The 23,221-nt window shown below is 41.6% G+C and overlaps 1 protein-coding gene across 4 annotated transcripts in view; it reads right to left on the reverse strand.

Moving 5' to 3' along the window:
• The window catches only part of ELF2 (E74 like ETS transcription factor 2), a 35,426-nt gene that overhangs the window by 1,928 nt on the left and 10,277 nt on the right, over positions 1-23,221 (reverse strand). For all 4 annotated transcript variants that reach the window (XM_027729687.2, XM_027729688.2, XM_039391011.1 and 1 more), the window contains 5 exons: positions 7,351-7,464; positions 6,257-6,430; positions 5,112-5,198; positions 764-956; positions 39-392 (listed from right to left, as the gene is read on the reverse strand). In XM_027729687.2, coding sequence (XP_027585488.2) covers positions 39-392; positions 764-956; positions 5,112-5,198; positions 6,257-6,430; positions 7,351-7,464 — 922 coding nt within the window. The remainder of the gene's footprint in view (positions 1-38; positions 393-763; positions 957-5,111; positions 5,199-6,256; positions 6,431-7,350; positions 7,465-23,221) is intronic.

The raw sequence follows: 23,221 nt of genomic DNA on the forward strand, positions 1-23,221 counted from the left end.
GAAGAGAAGACAAACCCAAGGCACATAATAATACAAACCTGGGAGCTGTTGTTGCTGGGACAGTAGTGGTGGTAGTTGAGGGCCGAGATGAGGATGTGTCATGCGCTGGCGAGGCGATATTCACGACTCTGGTGACTCCTTTTTCTGCTCTGGTACAGCTTAACTGAGAGGAATTCTTTCCTCCACGTGCAGAGCTTGCTGCTTTTAAAAGGTTTTCTGCAGATAAAGACACTCTTTCCAATGACTTCTCATCTGTAGGCATCGACAAATCTTCATTGCAGGACTCGCTTTTGTCATCATCTATGACAACTATGTTTTTTGGCATCTCCTTAAACTGATACACAAGCCTCTGTCCCTCAACCTTTGCCAGGATTCCTCTTTGATAGTAGTATCTGCAAGAGAAATACAGTCAAGTAGTAAGCAACAAGTAGAAAACCTCATTCTGTACTAACAAGTAAAGCTGAAGTAACTACAGTACTAATATCTACAGTGTGAAGAGGTGTGGAAAGAAGGTGGCAGAACACCCTGGCGAGGGATCTGAAGGACTTACCTGAAAAAAAAATCTGACCTTTTAAACACATACTTCAGGAATTAAATTGCAAATTTGCTGGTAACATAAAAAGCAATAGGGACTGCAAGACTGAAGGCTAAGTCAGCAAGAGGGCAAAACTTTTAGATTTCAGCACTGTTTTATTTCTGGAAGCAAAATTAAGAATCAGATTTAAAATTATGGTAGGTAACTTAAGGCTGTAAGAATTTTTACCTCAGGGCTCTTCCCATAGTCTCATAGTTCATGTCAGGTTTGTTTTTGTGTTTTCCCCAGAGTTTGGAGACAGCTTTTGAGTCCACAAGTTTAAAGATTCCCTTCTCTCGCTGAGTCCATTTAATGTATCGAGGACAAGTGTTTTTGTCCTGGAGAAGGTCCAGAAGGAACTCCCACAAGTACGTTGTATTTCCTATAATCAGAAATCATTTAAATATTAGAAAACCACTTTTAAAGACAACAGAAAGTTCTCCACGTTTAGGTAACTCTGAGTGACCTGCATTACAAGCAATGTCATGCAGAGGATGGCACGTCCTGTCACCTGTACATATTCATTCATTTTGGTAAGTTTTGTAAAGCTTCCATAAATATTTACATTCTGAAAGGTGCTAAACCAAGTGATCTGCTATACAGCACAGGAGCCTGTTCAATCCAACATTCATTCTGAGTTCTTGAAAAGAAGTGTGGGAGGGTGTTCCAAGTCACTACAACCTACATCTGTTCAGTAAGACGAGAGCTCAGAATTTTCTTCTCATATTTGATTGAACAGGGTATGAAAATGTCAGTGTATTTTATGACACTGAAGGACAGGAGGACACAAATAAGTAATTTACAAAAGACATACAACCTGTAATACCAAAACATCTCAACTGCAGTGAAGTTTGTCCAGGATCTGGGGCTCCCGCAATGCCTGGTGACAGCCCCATGTCCTGACTCTTCCCAAATATATGCTGCAGAGTGACCAACATCCTTCTAGGTGCAAAGACAGTCCAACTTCTTGACAGTAAGTACTCACATGGCAGAAATCCCATGAACCTTTCTATAATTAGGGGAATATAAAATGAAGTCACTCTAAAGAAGAATTTAATGCACTTCTCAGGTATTCAAGAGGTTGTACCATTCCCACTGGAGAAGCCCCAAAAGAGGGTTTATGACAGGATGGCACAGAACATAACATGGGGATTGTCTGCACTCTGACTAGACCATGTGCATCTAGGAAAAGGGTAGGAGAAGCAAAGGAAAAAGCAGATCACACCACAATTTCTACAGCTGAAGACAACTCCTCACATTTCTGAGAAGGGAGAACTATGACAGATCTACAAGAATAATAACCTCAGAACATTAATCCCAATTCTTCACTTCCAGGGAGTGACATGGGAGTGACACACCAATTTGTGTGTGTGTGTGTCTGTGTGTGTGTGTGAAAAGGTCTTTAATTCCTGAGATTTAGTGGCCTAGCATAGAACTTGTTATGCCATGCTGAAGACATTAAGGCAGCTTCAAGACCACTGCTGCAGAATTTGAGAACTTAGATATAATCCCCAAAGGGTAAAAAAAACTAGTTTCCATCTTCTGGAAGACCACCTCATAGATAGAAAAAACAGTACTTTACCACATGCTCCAAACGAGAGCAAGTACTTACTCAAGATCTACCAAAATCCTACCTGCACTAGATTTCAGAGACATTTGAACAGGACCCATTTGAGGAAAGAGTCAAGAAGAGAACTCAGGAATGTTTAAATCATCCTGCATTTTAGGGAATTAATCCCTTGGGGGTTTATTCTTTAGCTCCTCAGAAAGAGAATTTCTGGGTCCACCGCCAGATGCTGCAGGTCTGCAGCAGATTCTTTGCAAAAACATAGATGGGCTTTAGTATTAGGAAGTAAAAAGGAAATTCAAGAGAAATCATTCCTGAGTGTGCCCAATTTTTTCTGCAGGAACAGTGCTGCTGACTCAGCAGGTTTCTCTTTTCCTCTCATGCTCTGTATTGACCTAAATAAAAGCTTTTTTTCCCCAGGAAGACTGTGTAATACCTATACCACTCTGAAGCCATCTACTATTGCCAGCAAGACCCAGTGATACTTCAGATGGGCTGCTGTGTCAGCTAAAGCTGCTATGCATTTAACACAGAAAGGTCATTTTACAAATGTTTAACACAATTTTGAACCACTCTTAAACCCTTTCTCCTCAGAACCAGACACTCCTAATACTATGAATCCAAGCTTACAGACTCCTGAGGAAGAGAGAGACATCCCTGTAAAACCTATTTTCTGAACAGGTTTAAATTCAAGCTGCTTTTAAGCATCTGTGTACCAGGCTGGACTTAGGAACATGTGCTGCCTGCACCTTGCTAGGAAGAGAGAAGCTTTATTTACTACCATACAGCTCCCATCACCATCAGAAAGGTCTCAGGTTAACCAGTAAGCAGCCACTGAGCTAGACATTACTGTTACCTGTCTTAACTTCAGTCCAGAGTATTTTAAATTTTAAAGAAACTTTTGTGGTTAGATGATTATTACAGCTGCCAGCTGCTTAAGAATGTTAACTGTCATTTCAAAATAGAGAGACCAATGGCCAGGGAGTATGTGAATTATACAAGGTACTGTGTGTGTCAATGAGTTGCTGCATCTATGAGGAGAGGCTCAAACACAGTTTTGCTCCCTCTAACTGCCTACAGTTTAGAGAGTATTTATGCAAATGAAAAACAAAGTATGGAAAGAGAAACCATGCCAAAATCTGGCAATCCACTATGTGAGAACAAAAAAAAAAACGCCACTGTCTCACTTAAAGTAAAAATACTGTGATGTCTCTCCAGTTCCTCCCATGTAATAAACTGTAGGGCACAAGTAAATCAGATTTACAGCTGCTTCACTTTGCACCAGAAAGCACCAGGAATGCACAAAAGAAGGACTACCTATATGCCAACCCTTTCCAAATGTGCACAACCAGCTCTCTTCCTCCAAGACTTCACTCTGACAGTACTGAGCTCTAAAATAATTTCTGTTTTTCCAAAAACATGCTGGATATTAAATAGCCTATATCTGCAAGTAATTTTTTTAAGTAAGTAGCAAAAATTAAATCCAGTAACAACATGTTTTGCAGCACATCTAGCTAGACTATATTAAGAAAAAAATATTTTATTCCAGTTGTAGTGTAAAATATGGAATGAGATACTTCATGAGAACAAGAGACATAAGTAGATCATTATGAGGGTCCATGGAAATATGATTAAAAAAGAAAAGGCAAAAAATTCCCCCCAAAACCACAAAGCAGTACCATCTCCCACTCGGTAAAACAAACAGCTACAGAATTAAATCACCAGTACAAAAACTAGAAGAGACAGAAATACAGGTCTCCTTTTTCAAAGTTATTTGTGCAGCAAACCAGGACCTGGGACAATTTACATGTACTATTCAGGTAATGGAAAGCTGTAATAGCAAAATCTGAATTAGAAAGCAAGCTAAGAAGGATTTAAGAATACTAAAAAAGAAAAAAAGGACAGAGACAATTAAATAAGATGCACTTTTAAACAGAGCAGATACAAAATCTGTGATCTTCACTGAAGTCCACTCCTACACCAAATCCAAAGACAGCAACAGTGGGCACTGCAGGGAAGTTTAATGACTGTTTGCACTGCTTTCCATGAGCCAACATCTGCAGGACATCAGTCCCATTCTTCCTTGCCTTACTGACAAGACTCAGGAGCTGTAGCCAGATAAGGAATTATGTAAACAGTAGAGACCTTGCTTTCAAGCAAATCTCAAAATAGTAGTGGAGCTGACCACTACACAGTCTTTCTAGGGTGCTGCCACTACAAGTCACTAAACTTGGTTACTCCCTGCCATAGCAACATCTCCAAACAACCTTCAGTGCAGTAAGTGGGGAAGAGATCCAGATTTTTCACCTACAAACAGGGGAAGAGCTGATACACCACACGCCACCTCAAAGGTAACCTGTGAGCAAATGTCCCAGTCTGTCTCCCTGCTGAGTGAATAGCAGGGGCTTGGAGTCCAAGAAAGGAACCACTGTTTATAAGGAGAAACATTAGGAAAGTAGGACTCTCAAGCACGAAATGCCTCACTCAACCACTACAGAAACAGATCATCATTTGGTTTTCCCCTTAAACCAAACTGAACCTATTAGTCAAAGGAATATATTCCCACTGGAGTTCGTGAATCAACTAAGAAAACATTATTTCCAGCCATCACCATTCTAAATGCCCATGTGCTGCCACTACTTGAGAACAAGTCTTTCAGCAGTAGCTTAATAAAATATGTGTGTAGCACTAAGCTGACACACACCACGAAAGACGTCACAAGTCAATAAACACAAAGCAAAGCAAATAAAATGTGAGAAATCCTATTAACTGTGGAGTGTACTACAGGGCTCTTCCAAAGCACACATCCTTGTGCCAGATCTTGTACAAACAAATTTGAAGACATTGAATCCAACTCTAATGCAGTCAGTACAAACTCGTCCACCAAACCTCTGAAGATTGTGTATATTTCCTGTGACAGACACCATGCACTGCATATTTTTAAAGACTCGATAAATGAAAAAAATATACCTTTGCCTTCCCTAGGTTTCTTCTTTATACCCAGATCTGGAGACCCATCAGCCAGAGCCGACTGTTGGGTCTTGGGTTTACGGCCAGCTGCACAAAAAACATGGGGAAAAACAAGTGTTAATCATATGCAAAGTATTTTACAGTTTGTCTTTGCTGAAAGAAGCAGTTCATGTATTTTCCCCTTGCTGTTTCCTTGCTACAGATATGGATAAACTTAAATTGTTTGATTACTACTGCATAACCAGTTTAATTAATAATTTGGTTGCAGATTTAACTCAATTTCAGACAAGTTAATGGCAGCTGAGGTAAGGACCGAACGTATCGAGTAAAACTCAGTGTATTTGCATTCTTTAGCCCAGTGCCTGTTTTACTCTGAATTAATTTACAGTAGAGTTACGGTTATGTGTGTGTGGTTTTACTAAATCTGACATTCAAAGATCTTGGATTTATATCACTTTACCACTGCACTGCATTTTTTCCCCTCTAAATTACAAATATTCCATCTTAGCATGTCTAGAAGCTCTATTAAAGCAATATCCCTAAAGTTATGTAAATCTTATTGATGCCTGTAAGAAAACTACCAGATAGATACAGAGAGAGCAACCTCACCAGGTGCTAACCTCCCATATGATAGTGGAATGCTTAGAAATCAAACACTGTTCTGAACTGCTTCTCCTCAAAGACATGGCAGTCAGAGAGGAAAAATACAAATATCACAAGGAAGATCTTCTCATGTTTTTGTAAACTCATTTGTGGTTTTTTAGGTTAGTATTTACCATGCTGTTTCATTGCAATTACCTTGAGTCTATCCACTCTCCAGATATATCCATATTTCAGACACCAGTGGTCACACACCACGTAAATCCTCTTTGCATCTTTCTCTATCCTTCCTTCACTTTGTGTTAAAAAACAACACAGAAACCATTTGCCTTTATGGCTTGGCAAAGCCCATTCTCTTGCTCCTCCTTTTTTCCTGCTCCGGTGCCATTTTCTAAGAACTCACACTTCAGACTCCAGTCAGTCTGTTCATATGAGCAAAGGTAACAGATCATCTAATCTATCTCCACCTGTATCAACTGCACCACCCACAGCAGTGCACATCAGAAATAAATTCTGACATTGCTCCTACCAAGAGCCATATGTACCTTTTTTCTTTTTCATTGGTTCATGGATATCAGGGGAAGTTGGGACAGGAGATACATCCATTGACTCAGATTCCTCTGTTGATACTTCCACCACAGTTTCTGTGATCACATCAGGTCTCATGGCCGCATGGATAAATTCTGGGGTTGACACACAAGGAGGGACAAAAACTTCCACTAAGAAAGAAGAAAAAAGGAATATCTGATGAAGTTTTTATCTGGTTATTTTAATGCACCTTACATAAAATTAATTTCAACAAAGCATATACAATATGTTTCTGCTCCAACAACCTGTTGCCTAGAAAATCAATCCAACTCCCCAAAACACGCACACTTGTATTTTTAGGCAGAAGACAAGTATCACAACAACATCCTTTAGAAATAAACTCAACTTTGAATTAGACAAATTAGGGCTTAATCTTTGATCATTATTATGATCTCCATTTCCTATTTTGTAGTTTTTGCATTTCAGTTTGACCATTATTTCATCCAACATAAATTAAGTAACCTCAGAAGAAACAACGGTTAAAGAAATCATCCAGTTTTGGTTTTTTAAACCAGGAAAACTTTGCAACACATTGTATTCAGATATTCTTTCCAAAATAGAAAGATGAATATAAATATAAATATTTTCACTTAAAATAAGTCTTTATCAAATTCACAGAACCACAGAATGGTTGAGGTTAGAAGGGCACCTGGTCCAACTCCTTACTCAAGCTGGGCCACCTAGAATCATGTACTTTTTTGTATCTCCAAGGATGGAGACTCCATCGTCTCTTTGGGCAATCTGTGCCAGCGCTCTGTCAGCTGCACAGTGAAAAAAGTGTTTCCTGATGTTTAAGCAGAGAAGTTAATCTTAAATGTGTAGTCACTCAAACATCTCTACCCAACAGATAAATTATTTACTCTGTAACTATACTCGTTAGGGGACGGAAACATCATGTAAAAACTCAAACCAAATCAGTAGCTTTGAAATAAGCAAGCAAATGCTTTAAACCGCATACAGCTCCCCCCAGAAACAAGTTTCCCACTTTGTTTGTTTTATTAATTAGTAGAAGGAGAAACAGTTCCCAGAGCAGAAGCTGTGGCTGACATACCAGGACTCCTGGCATCTCTCAGGCAGGTAGGAGACTCCATATGAAGCAAGGCCTCTGCAGCTTCAATTGTCTTATCCGTGCAGTGCACATTACTGCCATGGACTGATGCTTCCACTGCAGAAGGATACAGGAAATTAATGAGAACAGATTACTTATGAAAGTCCACAGATATCCCTGTACAGCTGTACTGCTTAATCTCTAACATGAAAATTGCAAAATTGTCAGGTGTCTTCGCACCTTTTATACCTTTCTGTCGACAGACACATTTAGGGAAGACACAAGACAAGCAGAACCAACACTGTTGCTTCTCTAGATTAGATTTCTGGTTCACAGCCAAGCTCCTCATTTCCATGAGGTGTTCAAGAGCTTACAAAAGCAGACTCTGAGATTTATATTCTGCCTTCAAATTAACCAGAACAAACCAGATTGTGATCAGGATGGTTATAAATTAACGCAGCAGAACAGACAAGTAGTACTATCTCCAATTATTATCCCGTTAAATTCTGAAGGTCACCTCTCTTCAAATTTTCAGTCTATTGGATAAATATATATAAAAATACAATATTAGTCTGCAAAACAGATATTTCCTGTTTTGATTTCTGACATTAAAAATAACTGTGTGTTGGGTTTAGCAGCCTTGACTGTTAAAAAACCACAAATCACAACAAACAGTATAAAGGGTGTGGGGTTTTTAAGGGAAAAAGGTAAAACCAGCTCTTTTCTTATGTTCTGAAAGGAAAACTAAGTAATTAATAAAAAATAATGTAACTCCAAGAAAGCACATTTAAGTTTCATACAGTGCAGCTCACAGCAACTTGAACACAGCAGCAACACTATAAAGACCCCAAGGTATCAACTAAAACTACAATTCTACTCACAGCCAACTCCACATTCCTCACCCCTGTAAAGGTTTTTAAAAGCGGTGACTGCAGAAACACCTGTTGCCCATCATCCACACTGGCTAAGGTACTCTGCCTCTCTCCAGTTGCTCTTTCCATTTATGGCCATCTGCTCCAAGCTGAACCACTCCAGGGAGGCAGCAGGCAAACCAGGAGATCTATCTTTAGCGTGAGCAGGGTCACCTATCTCCAGTGTCACACAACTAAAGAGGATTTGGGAGTAATTCTCTATGAAAACTTCAAGGCACCTATCCTGTAACTGAAAACATCAAAGAAACAACTCGAGGTTTGTTGGGAAAATAACACTAGAGTTGCTTCTGACTTAAGAAAACGCTGGATACACAAAGATTCCTGCAGGCACACATGGGGGTAAAAGCCTTCCAGCACATTGCAGTTTATCCAAATGCAGGGCTTAAAAACTCAAAAAACCTACTAGCCAGCAAATTAAACACATAAACCAGAAACTGAAAGTGCCCAAATGCAAAATTTTGGGTGCCTGAAATTTCTTGCTGAACTAGCCTGCTTCCCACCTGCTGGCTGGCTGATGGAATTCCCACTACAGCCCATTAGTTATAGCCTGGGATGCTATTTAGAGGGCTTTATCTTTTGGAATAGTAGATGCCTGATAAAGCTGACATTCCACCAGTGCTTCACCCCAGGCTGGGAGCACAGGAAAATCAGGAAAGGGTCTCTATTGCATGCTCTGTCCCTTGGATAACCAGTGGCAACCAGCAAGAGTTTTGCACCGTAAGTCCTTCCCCCAGCTCCAAGTCCTGGGTGCTTCCCATGCTTGGCCAAGCTATTTCCTTCCTCATGAAGCAGTTTGGGAGTATCCCAAGTCAGAGGCTGAACACCTGCACTGTGACACAGTGGCCCTGCAGGAAACCCTCTGCCTAAACATTTCTCTCACTAAAGAAAAGCTTCAGTTGTACAGAAATCAGTACGTTTCCCTTCATCTATCTGATAAAACTTTCCACTGATCATCAGAATAAAGGAACAATACTCAGAGAGTCATCATAAATGTATCAATTCTACAACACTACTAAAATTAGAAAGTCCAAATCAGTATTGAATATATTATTATTCTAAAGCATGCAGTAAGATTTAAAGCATGTCAGCAAAGCTTCTCCACCAACCCCTCTGCCTCCCCTGCAGCTAAGAGCTGTGCAGTTTTCATTTCTGCTGGTTACCATTTTTGGGACAACTAGTTAGCTGCTTCTGTGCAGACAGCAGGTTCAGTATGTAAAGGAAATCTGTAAAGAAATTCAAACAACAGTTGCCAAATTTCACTTGTAAGAGAGTAGCCAATTAGCTACTCCTAAATGCTTAAAAGCATACAAAATTTTCCTATAGGGAACAGTTCAGATGCTTTACCACAAGTATGAGGTACCTAGCCGGGGGCAGGAATAAGGCAAAAAGAATAGCAGAAAGCCCATCTTCATACTTTTCCAGGACCAGGGCATTCTGCTGAGGAGCTAGTGTGGAGGGAAAGGAGACACAACCCCCTCAGCATTAGGGACTAACGCTGCAAAACCGTAACAGCAGAGCCAAGGAGCCACTCGACCTCTCCCCTAAGCAACCCCTTCCATTTCCAATAAAAATAGCACTATCTACTCCTCAAAAGCCTGTGACATTTGAAAATACACACTTCAGAAATGTTTTTCCAACGTGAGTTACTTAGGACTCCACTAAAATTGCCACCTAAAAAATATCAAGCAAAAAATAGTAACACTTCTGGCTTTGGCTGGAACACACATGCTGTCTGTCTATCATGACAGCCAACAAACGCACCTTACACTGCCAAAAAGAGAGCTATTAAAACACCTACTAGAACGAGTGCTATTACCAAGTTTCAAGCCTTTTCAGGTAGCTAATTTTTTTTTAAGCACTACATGGTTTTAGCCTCAGAAGCATTTGTCTACCCAGTGAGCATCAGGAGTTTTCATTTATGCACAGGCAACGTTACTGTGCCAACACAGTGGGAAGAAAAAAGTACAAATTTGTATTTCAACACAAATTTTATGTAAAACATCTTTCTGACATGCTGGAAAATATCTAATAGAAGACAGTAGCATGTCAGAGTGCTCAGTCATGAGGCGTGACACGGATGAAAAACACAGCTAAATTAGATAACCCAAAAGATGGAAGTGGGGAAACAGGCTCTCTCAGAGAAGGGATGAGACCAGAAAAAAGCAGGAGGCTGTTCTTGCAGATTACTGGGTCAAGTGTCATCAACCAAACTACACTTGTATCACAGTACCTGGTAACGCTTCCCACAATAAAGATGGGGAAAAAAGCAAGTCAAGGGATAAGGATTGTGCAAACAAACCAAAAAAAAAAAGACAACTTTCCACTTTGGTGCATAAGTGCAGTATCACAATGGGCAGAAACATTTCTGATCAAAGACTGAAGTGTTTCACCTGTTTCTTTAAATATGCCCAATTCTATTTGTATTTATTTATGCTATCAACTATGGTACCACCGTGCCCATATACAATACCCCAAAGCTAAAACAGACTGTATTGCTTGAGTAAAAAAAGTAAGGTGCAGGTCTGTAACCTTATATAATCATTTCAGGAGGAACTGTCACTTGCCCAAAGGAAGCAAAGCAGTTTACATGGATGAAAGTAAATTTTTCAGAGTTTGATAACTAAGTGACATGAAAACTGCCATTTACTGATCTAGAACACATCAGAGCTAACACCATCACTTACCTTTCATTCTTTTAAAACTAAACCTCATCTTACTGCTTTTATGAAGAATTCTGAGTCCTTGGCATTTTATTTTAAAATACTTCATTATTTTAAAATACTCCATTAAAAATTTTCTGGTCTGTTTGTAGGAAAAAAAATCCTCTTTGAAAACAACCTCAAAAAATGTAAACAGTTAACTACGCTAGTTGATGTCTATCTTCACCGTTGACCTAATGTCTTCTAGCTCCACTTTCTAAACAAATAGCATGTACAGTACATTATCCAAGGTTCTCAACAGCTGTTACAAAACACCAAACTTGGTAATTAAGTCTGACAGGGCTTGTACTTCAGCTTTACAGAAGAACGCAGTGGCAATATATCCATTTGGTACAAATGTCCCCCGTTTTAACATAAGACTAACAAAATTAATAAAAGCAACTGATGAGAGGGAAAAAATGGGACGGGAACTTTCAAAATGGTATTTTTTGGCACTGAATACAGCTCCCCCCCCCCTTATCTGAAGTGTTATCAATGTCTGCATTTACAAGGCCAACACTTAACTGCAGCACCTGCAATAGCTTATCCTTTAATACTATCAGGCAACCAGAGGAATACTTTAATGAAGAATTCCCAATTCCAAGCATGGAACTCAGTCAAGAGTGACTACACATACACTAACAAAGCTCATTAAAGTTTACTGGTGCTTACATGCTTGTTTTATCTCAGCACTTAAAAGACCACAGCAAACACAAGTGGAAGCTGTAACAGTGCTTAAGCTGCATTTTAATTAAAAGCAGCTGAATTGCCCATATAGGTAATACCCAGAAATCTTTCTGCATGCAACATGTGACTGGAAAACAAAGCATTTTCAGTTTACTGCTTGTTTTATGGCAGACATTTGTTCAGAAAGTGAAGAACAATTCCTTGGATTTTTCAGTATTTCCCTAAGTCCGGCTCTGTTGGTTCCAAAGACTCTCAGCTGCACACAATTTAAGGATGATGCATAACCCACTGCATAAAGGCAATCAATAAAGAAAATGAGAGAGATCATCCCAAAACACTTGTTCCACTGTAAGCCATATGTTATCAGCCTGATATTGACACAAATATTAGCTTCAAAGCCAAAACATGCCTTTGTAAAGTCATTTAGGAGTTGCTTGTACAACCCGCAATTAAGATAACACTAAGCAGCAACAATTTTGGTCCCTCTTACTGCCCGCAGTTATCGACACTGAAGTTTTGTCAACATTGGAACGAGGAGCCAGGGGAAAAGGCAGCACGCCATTATTATTACAATCCCTCAGGATAAAGAATTCCTCACTTAAATCCACATGATACCATCTACATACAAACGTAAGTAAACAGATATGGTATCCTGATAGTATGATGATGGGAATACTAGACCTGTCTAGGTATCTGTATCACTCACTGCAATGCAAATATAACAAAAAAAAAAAAAAGGAATTAAGTTGTCTGGGCTAAGGACATTAAGGACATCAGAAAGGGCAATGCAAAGGTCATTTGTCATTTATCTAAGGGTTAGGTCACAAGCAACCTAGTTACAGTGACTTAAGAAGGTCTTGACACAATAATCAACCACTTAAACGTTCTCCATTCATTGACAATCACAAGTAAAAAACAAGTAACTGAAATGCGCAGTGAGCCCTGAAGGAATCAGAGATGTGTTCCACTGGCAAAATGAAGCACCTGCTCCAGCATTGACAGGAGAGTGTCCAGCTGCTTATGACCTGCTCCACTTCTGTTCTGCAGCAGAACAGTTCTTTGCTGCTTTATACTGGGGTTTTTTTGTGTGTCTGGTGCTGGTGTTGCCCTCCTACGAAAAACACTGTGTGTTTTTCCACATTAAATAAAATAAAGCACTGTGAACATTTCATGACGGCTCTCGTTTTTTGGAAGGGTATCTTTATACACTCGAAAACGACAGAGCATTTACCTTTAGCACACATTCAGGCCTGTACAAACCCACTGCCATGTCAATGCAAAACCAGTGTTAGGCTTTACTGTCCAGGTAGTAACTGCACAAGTCATTACTTCTAATGCTCTCCACTGTCCTGTTGTGTGTGGTTTCAAGGAGTAGGTTTAAATACTAAGCTACACGTTGTAAAGACAAAAATAAAATCAGAGCTAGTACAACTTCTGTGGAGAACTATACGCTGGACAGTGCATTTGTGGCTTTAGTCAGCTGTAACTTTGCTCGTGCTTTCTCCGTGGCTCTACCACAGTTTAAGACAAATCCTGGGATCACTGGAATGCGTCCTGTTCTCGGACAGATTTAATAAAACCAAGAGAGGCCAAACCACGATCCTGAACATAACCCCGACGAAGTGTTAGAGCTCGGGTAAAGCGGCTGGGCCCGGAGGCTCCAAGGTGTAGAGGAGCGAGCAGAAGGAGCGCGGCACGTGCACCAGTGGATGAGAGCCGGCTCCGGCTCCTGTTCCGTCCCGGGCCGGCGCTCCCGCCGCGCCCTCCCCCGCCCGCCGGGGGCGCCCGCAGGCAGGTGCGGCCACGTGCGGCGGCGGCGGCGCCACTTCCGTGTTTACACCGCGCTCCGCTCCGGTGCCTCGCCCGCCGCGCGCCCATTGGCAGCCCCGCCACCTCCCCCCCGACCGGTCCCTCCCCCGGGGGCGCGCGGGGGCCCCGGGGGCGCGCGCGGCGCTTCCGCTGCGCGGCGCGCGTGGGGGAGGGGACACCGCCGCCCCCCCGCCCCAAACACGTGGGGGCCGCGGCCCCGCCGGCGGCGCCTCCTCCCGCCCCGCCGGCGGCTCAGAGTTTAAAAGGGCACGGGGGGGGGAGGGAGGGGGCGCCGGAATTAGGGGCGAAAGGAGGGGGGGGGGGGGGCACGCACGGGGAGGCCGGGCCGCGGCCCTCGGCCTGCCCGCTCAGACAGCGTGGCGGCGGCGGCGGCGCTCCGAGCGAGGGGAGGGCCGGCGGGGGCGGGAGGACAACAACCCCGCGCACTTCCTGGTTCTCGCCCCGGCCGCCAAAAGCCCCGCAAAACTCCGCCGCGCGCACCCCGCCGCAACTCCCGGCGCGGCGGCGGCCGTGCCGGCGGTGGCGGTGCCGCGGGGCCCGCCGCACGCCGGGCCGGCCGCTACCAAGGTGATCACTTCCTGATTGCCCTCCATTGCAGCCCTCCCGCCCGCCCTGCGCCGCGGCTCCCCCCGCCGCCCGTCCCCGCTCCTGCCCGCCCCGCCACCCCCGCAGCCGTCCTCGCCCCCCGGCGGCGCGGCGCCGCTCACCGGCGCGGATCAGGAGGTCGAGCTGGTTGGTGGGCCCCTCATGCACGGACGCCGCCATGTTTACGCTGCCGGAGCGGCTTCACATTGACGGGCGGGCGCGCGCGGGGCCGGCGGGCGAGGCGCGCTCCCGCGGCGCGGGCGGAGCGGTCACCGCCACGGCGCGCGGCGGCGGCGAGAGCGCTTCCTGCGGGGCGGCGCGCGCGCGATCCTTCCGCCGCCCGCCCCACACAGGAAGTGCCGCGCCGGCTCCCGCCGCCGCAGCGGCAGCAGAGCGGGGCCGCCCGCGGGAAGGGGGAGCCGCCGGGCACCGCCGGCCCGCACGGGCAGCGCCTGCCCGCCCGCCCCGGCCCGCGGGCACCCGCGGGCACGGACACAGAGGGGCAGGGCGCAGCGCGGCCCGTCCCGGCGCTGCCCCGAGCGCCTTCCCGTCCGCCTCCACGCAGCCCCCGCACACCGGCACCGACGTGCCCCGGGCACCAGGATAAGCCTGACAGTCCCCACTGACGCAGGAACAAGTTTTCTCCTTGGCGAGTCCCTGCGTTCAGTAACAATTCGCCAGACAGCCTCAGTCCTCCTCTCCTGCAATCCACAATCCACCTCGTCTCCTGAATAGCAGCAGGGCTGATTCCAAGGGAACTTTAGGTGTCTTTTCCAGTTAGCTACAGGCCCTGTCCATCCTTCGTGAAAACCAGCCCCTGAGCAGATTTGGGGGGGGGGAGGGGGGGAAGTTACATTGCTTTCTTAATTTAAAAATATATTTTAAAAACCACTACTGCTGCCTTTTTTAGGGTTGTGTGCTCTCCCATCTGAAGAACACCTGCTTCAGTGACACCACAGCATTCCCTGCCAGGCCTCTGGAGTGCTGCAGCTGGACAGACACCAGTCAGGAGAACGCACCCTCCACATGTGCCTGTCCATTCCCTGTGCCGATCACTCCCAGGGTAAAACTTCAGAGCTGCATGCAAAGAGCAGCTACCCCGAGATAAACAAAGCATGTCCAACGGGGAGCTATGCATGGAGATTACACGCAGGAATTCCTTCATTGACACCACACGCACCTGAATAGGCCCATATTGTTAAGCCAAGGATCAAGCAAACACCTGCCTAAAGAGAATTCCTTCCTTCCATGTACACCACAGCTCCATTAAAAGCAGGTGAAGGGCACTGGCTGCAACCTGACAATACAGAACCTCTTCTCCTCTCAAGTTCCAGTAGTCCTAGACCTGGATCACAAGCAACAATTCAGAAGCATTTTTCCCCACCACAGAAATCACAAAATAGTATCCAGCATAAATGACCTCCAGCTGGTAAATTCAGTGCTTCAAACTTTTGACAAATCATACTCCTAACACTACAATGCCCAAGGCTTTTTAGGATACATTTTAATGACTGTATTTATATATAATATTTGTAACGCACAAACAAAAATTCAGGCATTTTGTAGACTTCACTCATCCATTCCTGGCTGTAAGGAATTAAATTTGTTCATCACCATCAGATAAGCAAGACCTCCAAGCAACATCATTCATTCTCACATTAAAGACCTATCTAAGGGTAGGTCTGTGCTAAAGTTTTGCCAGCCAGAGCTCTTCCCAACCAGAAGCATGGACAAAAAAGGCAAGTATCCAGCTGTGATGGCAAAAAGCTCTCATGCAGATCCAGCTTTGCCAAAAGCAGAGTGCTCCTGTCAGCTTTTGTTATTCAGAGAGGTGCAGCACCAGCGCTAGCAAGAATTCCTTCCGTCAGCATATTTCCACTAGGGGACTCTGCTGTATCCTCCAGCAGAAATTTTCCTAGTGGAGACAAGCCCAAGGACAAGGAAAGTCATTTTAAGTAGGCGCACACTTAAATGTGCAATAAAACTTAATAGTCCTTCATTAAAACATCCTCAAATTGAAGTGGAAACCTCACCCACTGTAGTTTAGCAACACCATAAGTTCAGCTTAAATACAGAGTACTGCAATAACCACGTACTCCTGTCACTTTGTCCCGTGTGCCTACTGTTGCTGAAAGTTGTAATTTACCCATACTTCAAGCCATTTAGCCCACAGCAGTAAAATACAGTTTAAAAGTTTGCCTGTTTAGATCCAGATCAAAAGGTGCACTGAGACACTAAATACTCTTGAAGATCCAGACCTGTGTCAATAGGAGTTCACACTTCCACACTTTGGAAAAGGTACCTTCATAGTTTTTTCCTTTATTGATTGCTATGTAATTCAGTGAGCCTTGTTTACTGATTGCAACTTTTAGTCATAAACTGAAGTGTTTGACTCATATCCAATGAATTTTTGCCTGGGATACGTGGACTCCTTGAATAAGTGCATTCAAGCAATGTGCACTATGTAACTTTTGACAAACACCACGAGTCCAAAATGAAAGGAAAAAAAGAGCATAAAACATCAAGCTCTTGGTTTAATAGCAGTTTTCTAGGCAGCATTTATTTACTACTGCAAGCACAGATTTAGCACAGTGTTTGCCAGCTCACAAGAAATGGACTTGAACAGCTGCACTCAGTATTCTGAGTCTTTGCTCTCTCTGATCTCACATAGAGAGAATATCACTGGATGCCTGAGGGGTTCCAATCTCTTGAAAAGAGTCCAAGCCTGGGCACTTTCAAGATTAAGATGTAAAAAAACTACAACAAATCTATGTAGTGATCATTTTGATCTGTGCACACCTTATATAGTATTACATATATAGACATATATGTCTTTAAGGAGGAATGCAACTTTCTCTGGAAGTTCTGCAGTTTCATCTGTTTATATGATTTTAGTATTTCATGCTGAATGCTAATTGATTTGTCATGCTAATAAAATCTTATTATTTCAGGGAAAAAAGAGAGTCAACAGGGGAAAAAGTAAACATGCACTTAACTTTTTAACCTATTTTTAAGCCTCCTTTCTAGGCAAAAGGCTAACAAAGGGCTACAAAGTCTACTCAGTGGGTGGCCCAATGAAGCAAGACATATTTACTGTAATGGAACAGGGCCACAGGAAATTGCAGATGTACTTATGTTTCTCTGGCATGAAAAAAGCAGAAAAAAAAATATAGATTAACAGATCCCCAACAGCATCAGTCTTTGTCAGACAGAAATATATTTATTAACCTATTTTTTGTTGGTTTGTTTGTTTTACTGTTAGAGAATACAAAGATTCAGCTGTATTGTAATTTTTTAAACAAGCTCAGCTGTCAAGATAGCCAGGTACCTCTACATGCTCATCACATCTACATTTACCAAGTGCCAGACAAAAAAAAAAAACAAAACACCAAAATGTTTAATATGGACAACTTTGTTCACATTAAAGGAAATGTGTCATTTCTTTGCAATATACACCAGTTAAACCTCATCCTGATTGTTTTGAAAAAGTGAAAGACAGCTGAAGAAAAGCAGCTGGATGTGATTAAATGCATCCAAGACAGCAGATGTAAATTCAGAATACAAAGAACTGGTAGGTTCCAGCAGATTTGCAGAAGTGGACTGGAATAAGATCATCAATTATCTTAAGCATCTCTTTGAACAGTCCTCAAAACTAGTAGAGCACTCAGTGGCTATGGAGGAATTGTCAATCTCCACTCCCATAGTCGCCTATGCAAAGCTGCCTTTCCCACAGTTCTCACAAATATGATGAAAATATTCCCTGATAATAGCCTGTAGTTTCTCTCGGAAAAATACTTCACAAGTATTGTAACTTGAAATGCTAAAAGTGCAACCTTCCAATGGCACCTTTGTCCTCCACTAACAGCAAATGATTAACCAGAAAGGAAAACCTGTGTGCATTTAATGACTTTTAGCCACAGAGGATGTAGCTGTATTCTAGTAAGACCTACCCTGGGAAAAGGCAATTATTATAAAGCAGTTGCTTATTCTTACAGAGGTGATTTGTTTGACTTCATTTAAGTAAGCAGTGGAGGGTAGATGGCAATCTGTCTGAGGGTAGTATTTGCACTCTGCATGACAAATTGCAAATGATAACGGAGTAACAGTGCTGAAATGCCAACCACTCTAAAAAGCCTCAAATCATTTCAGAAGTCCAGGCATGTCCTGTCCCAAGTGCCCAAACCACCTACAAATTTTAAAGTTAGAGAAAGGTCAGTTTTGCCCAGGATCCTCAAGAAATTCACAGCTGATAATTACAGATGTAGTTGCTGTCCTCAACAGCAGGCTGTCAAACTGTTGATAGCTATTACTGCATTGCAAAGGTAACAATACAAAGAAATATTTTTAACAATGTTAAAATTGTTAAATTCCAGAAACCATCCAAGAAAATGCAGCTGTCACCTTTATCAGCAGATCAGCATAATCATTGCCATCCACTGTGGATTCCATGGTAAAAAACTGCCAAATAGCAAAATAACCACAAAATGTTCCTGGAGGAGCCAGGGAAATACTGAGGAAAGGGGTCCCACTGAACATTTCTAAGGACTAAATGCCCTGCTCAAACACATGTGGCTTTACTGTCATCCTAGAGTTTGTTGTCAACTACGATCTCCCTTTTAATGTGCAGATCACCTTTAAAAATTATTACTTTCTGTGGCTCCATTTTTGATCAATAAATCCCAGTACCTCTTGTGCGCTCGTACCACGATGGGTGTGGCATTGCCATATTGCATTCTAATTTCAAGGTAGAAGCCACGCAATTTTTCAGCCTTCATTAGTAAAATGTTGTGGCTGAGTCTTCACGGTAACAGCTTACAGATTCTCACTCACAATTACAACTGGGGTTGGGAGTTTAGAGGAGCATGCATCTGTACATCTGAAGTCCAACCCTTAATGCACCGCACCAGCAAGTCACTGAATTAGACTCACATCAGCCTCGGGAAATAAAAATTATTCCTGAAATGTGTAGTTAAATTAGGCTTTCTTACAAAATAGTTAATCTTGCAGCGTTCTTTTGATATGGATGGATCACCGAATGCAGCAAGGCAGAAACCTGAAATCTAGAAAGAACTGGACACCAGTTATGGTCATGTTAAAATACTATCATCCACAGTTCTAGAGCTCTTTTCCTTAATTTCTCAGAAAAGGAAACACCAGCAAATATGACATAAAATTTAAGTTGCAGTTGAATTTTGTTTCTGAATTAAGAATGTTACTGAGAACAGATGTATTTGCCTTTAGTGCAACTGCTGCAAGTACTATACAACAGCACGTGAATTAAGAGGGGAATCCTTTTGCCTCGCTGTCACCAGCATTTAACTGGCAAAAATGCCGTGGATTTCTTGGCAGAGTGAGGATCCACAAGGATGAAGCAGCAGCATGGTGTGAAAAAATAAAATTAGCTCACATTCAAAGGGCAAACTCTTAACCCATTCATGTGTTAGAGACATCTAATTCTTGCAGTAGAGCAAGCAAAGCTTTATCTTGCTTTTGCCTAGCTAGCAGGCTTCATCTTAGCACTTATGAGAGTTTAGTCAAGTTGTTAGAATGTCCAAACTGATCTTGTTTTTTTTTTTAAGACAGCAAGGTCCCCTAAAACAAACTGCTCCATGTGTAAAATTCCCACAGACCTGTCAGTGTAAGAAAATGAAGTACAGTCAACAGGATACGTCAGCACTAACAAAATGTACAGCAGATGCTTGTGTTAACTCATTTTTTGTAAGAGTTTAATCAAATAGTGTCTGGACAGAATGAATTATAACACTGTTTTGTTTATCCTTTACATGCACATGCCATACTCAAAGGTAAGATTCTAACCAGATCTAATACTGAGTTCTTAGGATATGATATTTAACTGATGAAAACATCTGAGAAACAAGAGTTCATGGGTTCAAATTCACATAAAAGACGTCAGAAGGAAGCGGTTTTAATTATAATAAGAGCAGACATATAAAGGCAGAACGAAGAACAGGCAATAACTGAAGACTGGACATAGATATGCAAAGCTGATTCCCACGGTGGTAAGTGTGCAAGTAGTAAAGTGAAATTTGCTTTCTAAAAGATTTCCCTTAAAGTATGTATTTTGTTCATCCATTTGTTTAAATTAGGAGAGGAATAAGCCTAAGCTCCCTGTTGATTCAACCTCCTCCCTCCTTAAGGATGGCTGTCAATTTACATGATAGTTTCAACTGAACTTCCTGATCTTTGTAGCCCAATATTTTTCCATCAGATCATAACCCTACAGAGGCTCATTTTTAGATCCCCATTATTTTCATGCAGATTCTCCGCCTCCCTGTGCCAATAATATTTTTAGAATTAAACCAGACTTTTCAACTTGAACCACAAGGAGGATTTCTGATGGAACATCAAATTAAAAAACCTGGTGACAGTTCACAAATTTAATGACATTTCGACTTCTTGAACATAGTAGGTTTGTCTCCTCTTTCATCTTAAAGCTGTGACTGAAAAAAAGAAACCCAAACCTGTACTTGTTCCTTTGGTGATTAATAAAAAAATAAGGGAAAAACACTATTCATATAAGATGTTAGAGTCACTAAATCAATTCCATCAGGGTTCTACAGAGGCAATACGATTTTGGAACACCTCTCATAGGGATCAAGCTTTTCCTTAATAGCTACCACTGTTCAACAAAATTTGTGAACAAACAATAACGTGGGTTTTGCAAATGTAGCAATTGTTAATTTCAAAATGACTGCTTCTTTAAAGACAGCAGCTTCTGCTGTAACGTGAACTACAAAGGTTTTGCTGAATAAATCTTACAATTTAAGGCCTAACTACTTTAAGGACAGAAAACTATGCAGGAGATGACAGCCAATAAAATTTGGATATTAATAAAAACTTGTTAAGAAGGATGTCTCCTTTATTATACAAACACTGTCACTGGTGCAGTAAACAACATTCTAAGGTTGTAACTCAGTCCTCAATAATCTAAAGGTACCACTCCCAAGAATATCATACAAACAGGGAAAGAAATTTAAACACTATGTCAACTTAAAGCTTATATCTTCCCTTTCAATCATTACAAAAGGCACTCACTACCTCCACAAAGAATGTCAGAAGGTCGCCTGAAAAAAACAAATTTCCTACATTTTGGTTTTTCTAGAAAAACATACATATGTATGTTGCACCCTTTGTCATGATGTTTTTCTATTCCAAGCAGATAGGCATTTTTTTCCTTCTAGAATAAAAACATAACTTGAACCATTAAGTCTTTCTTGTGTGCTAAAAGACTCTTGGGGTCTTACTTTTATAGTTAATGGATTAATTTTACAGTTAAAGGATTAATTATAATTAATGATCCTTGATTAACGAATCGAGATGGATTAGTGGGAAACAGGCTGGAAGGAGTCTGATAGGCAAAACCCCCCCTACTCCACTAGAATTAGCTAAGAATTCATCAGTATTTATAACAATCATATAGCATATTTTATTTGAATTGTGGTTTCATAAATGCAAGAAGTTTCTTAATACAAAACAACATCACAGGTCCTGATTCTGCCCTTGGCTCAGTACTGACTGTCCTTACAGTCCACACAGTCTCAAATCCATTCATGCAATAGCAAACCACACACAGACCCATTCAAGGCGCAGCACAAATCATCTCTTCCGTGTCCTAAGGAGCTGCCCCACTACATTTTTCACAAAGGGTACTGATCCCTATCTCTGAAGGCCAGAATAAGGCTACATTTTAAATTACAAAGCTTTAGATTAACTGCAAAGTAGCTGGAGGCTCTTGGAACATGTATGTCGCAATGCTATAAAGCATGTAAATCACAAGTCATTGGAAGTGCCAATGAACTGCCACAAGAAAGGAAAAAAAATCATGTCCATGGCCAGCAGTAAAGACACAGAAAAGGGTGTATATTATGTTGTGAGAATAGGTGTCCTTTTCAAATACTGCCCAGACTCTGAGTTTTTAGTATTTGCCATGCTGTCTGTAGAGTCCAGAACCACAAAAGGTATTAAGTTTGCTCATTCTTGATGCAACAATGATACATTTATCAAATTAGACAGAATTTATTATAGCAATTAATTCTGTCATTTATGAAGCAGAATCTATTGAGACTACTTTGGCAATAACAGAATTTTCTTCTAAGATGCACAGAAATCAAATTGTTGCACCTCTCTCTAAATTAGGGTCATTAGCATAATAAAGGTATGTACTTCAGAAAATTAACACCCTAAAATTATGCTCTTTAAAAAAACATTATACTTTGTTTACTGCCTTAGCCTGCTTTCTCATTAACAATTACTATGGCACCTGTTGCCAGCTCTCCTACATTAAATTGCTTCCTACCCACAGCCCAGTCTCTCTGCTCCCAGAAAATTAAAATTAAAGAACACACTCAGATTCCCTGTCCTGCAAGGCATTGCTAATAATGGTGCATTACCACAGGGGATGTTTCTTGTGGTTTTAATACTTTCTCTCCACCCATCTCACTTCTCTGTATAAGCAAGGAATTGAGAAAGACTCCTGGCTATGCCAAAACATGTTGATCAAAACACGTGCCCCGCAGGACTGCCTCCCTCAAAACAGTCTAAACCAACACTGGATACAAGTTCTGTGCAACAACTCATTGTCATGTATGATTACATCATGAAAACTGCACTGGATTAATGCTTTATACAGTATACAAATAATAATGAAAAGCTGGAGCATGGCAACTGCTGTGCATTCATAAATTTTTAAATCTTCGTTAATTTTAATTTCTCCTCCACTGTACATTGGCTTTTTAGTGCCTACTAGTTCTTAGCTCAAAACTATTAAAACATACTAAATTTTTAAGGACATGCTAATGTCAAACTGTGAAATTAAAAAAAAAAGAACACAAAGGACACTAACAAACTACATGCAGTCAAGACACATCTCTTAACATCTCCAGCCACAAACTCATCAAATTATCATATCGACTGCTCTATAAATTTTAAGACTATACTTTCAAATATCAAGGCTTGTAAGTACCCACATGTCTATTTCTTTGAACAGTAGCTTAAATAAAAATATTACTACAGAAGAGGTACAAATTTTTAATTGTCCTTTCCACCAATTTATTATGGCCATAAAATTATACTTAAACACAGAAAGAATTCATCTGCAGTAGCTCTTTATCCTGAAACAGT

The sequence above is a fragment of the Pipra filicauda genome, unplaced genomic scaffold, assembly GCF_003945595.2.
Source record: "Pipra filicauda isolate LSUMZ 115617 unplaced genomic scaffold, ASM394559v2 scaffold8_size5757611_pilon, whole genome shotgun sequence".
NCBI classification, from domain to species: Eukaryota; Metazoa; Chordata; class Aves; order Passeriformes; family Pipridae; genus Pipra; species Pipra filicauda.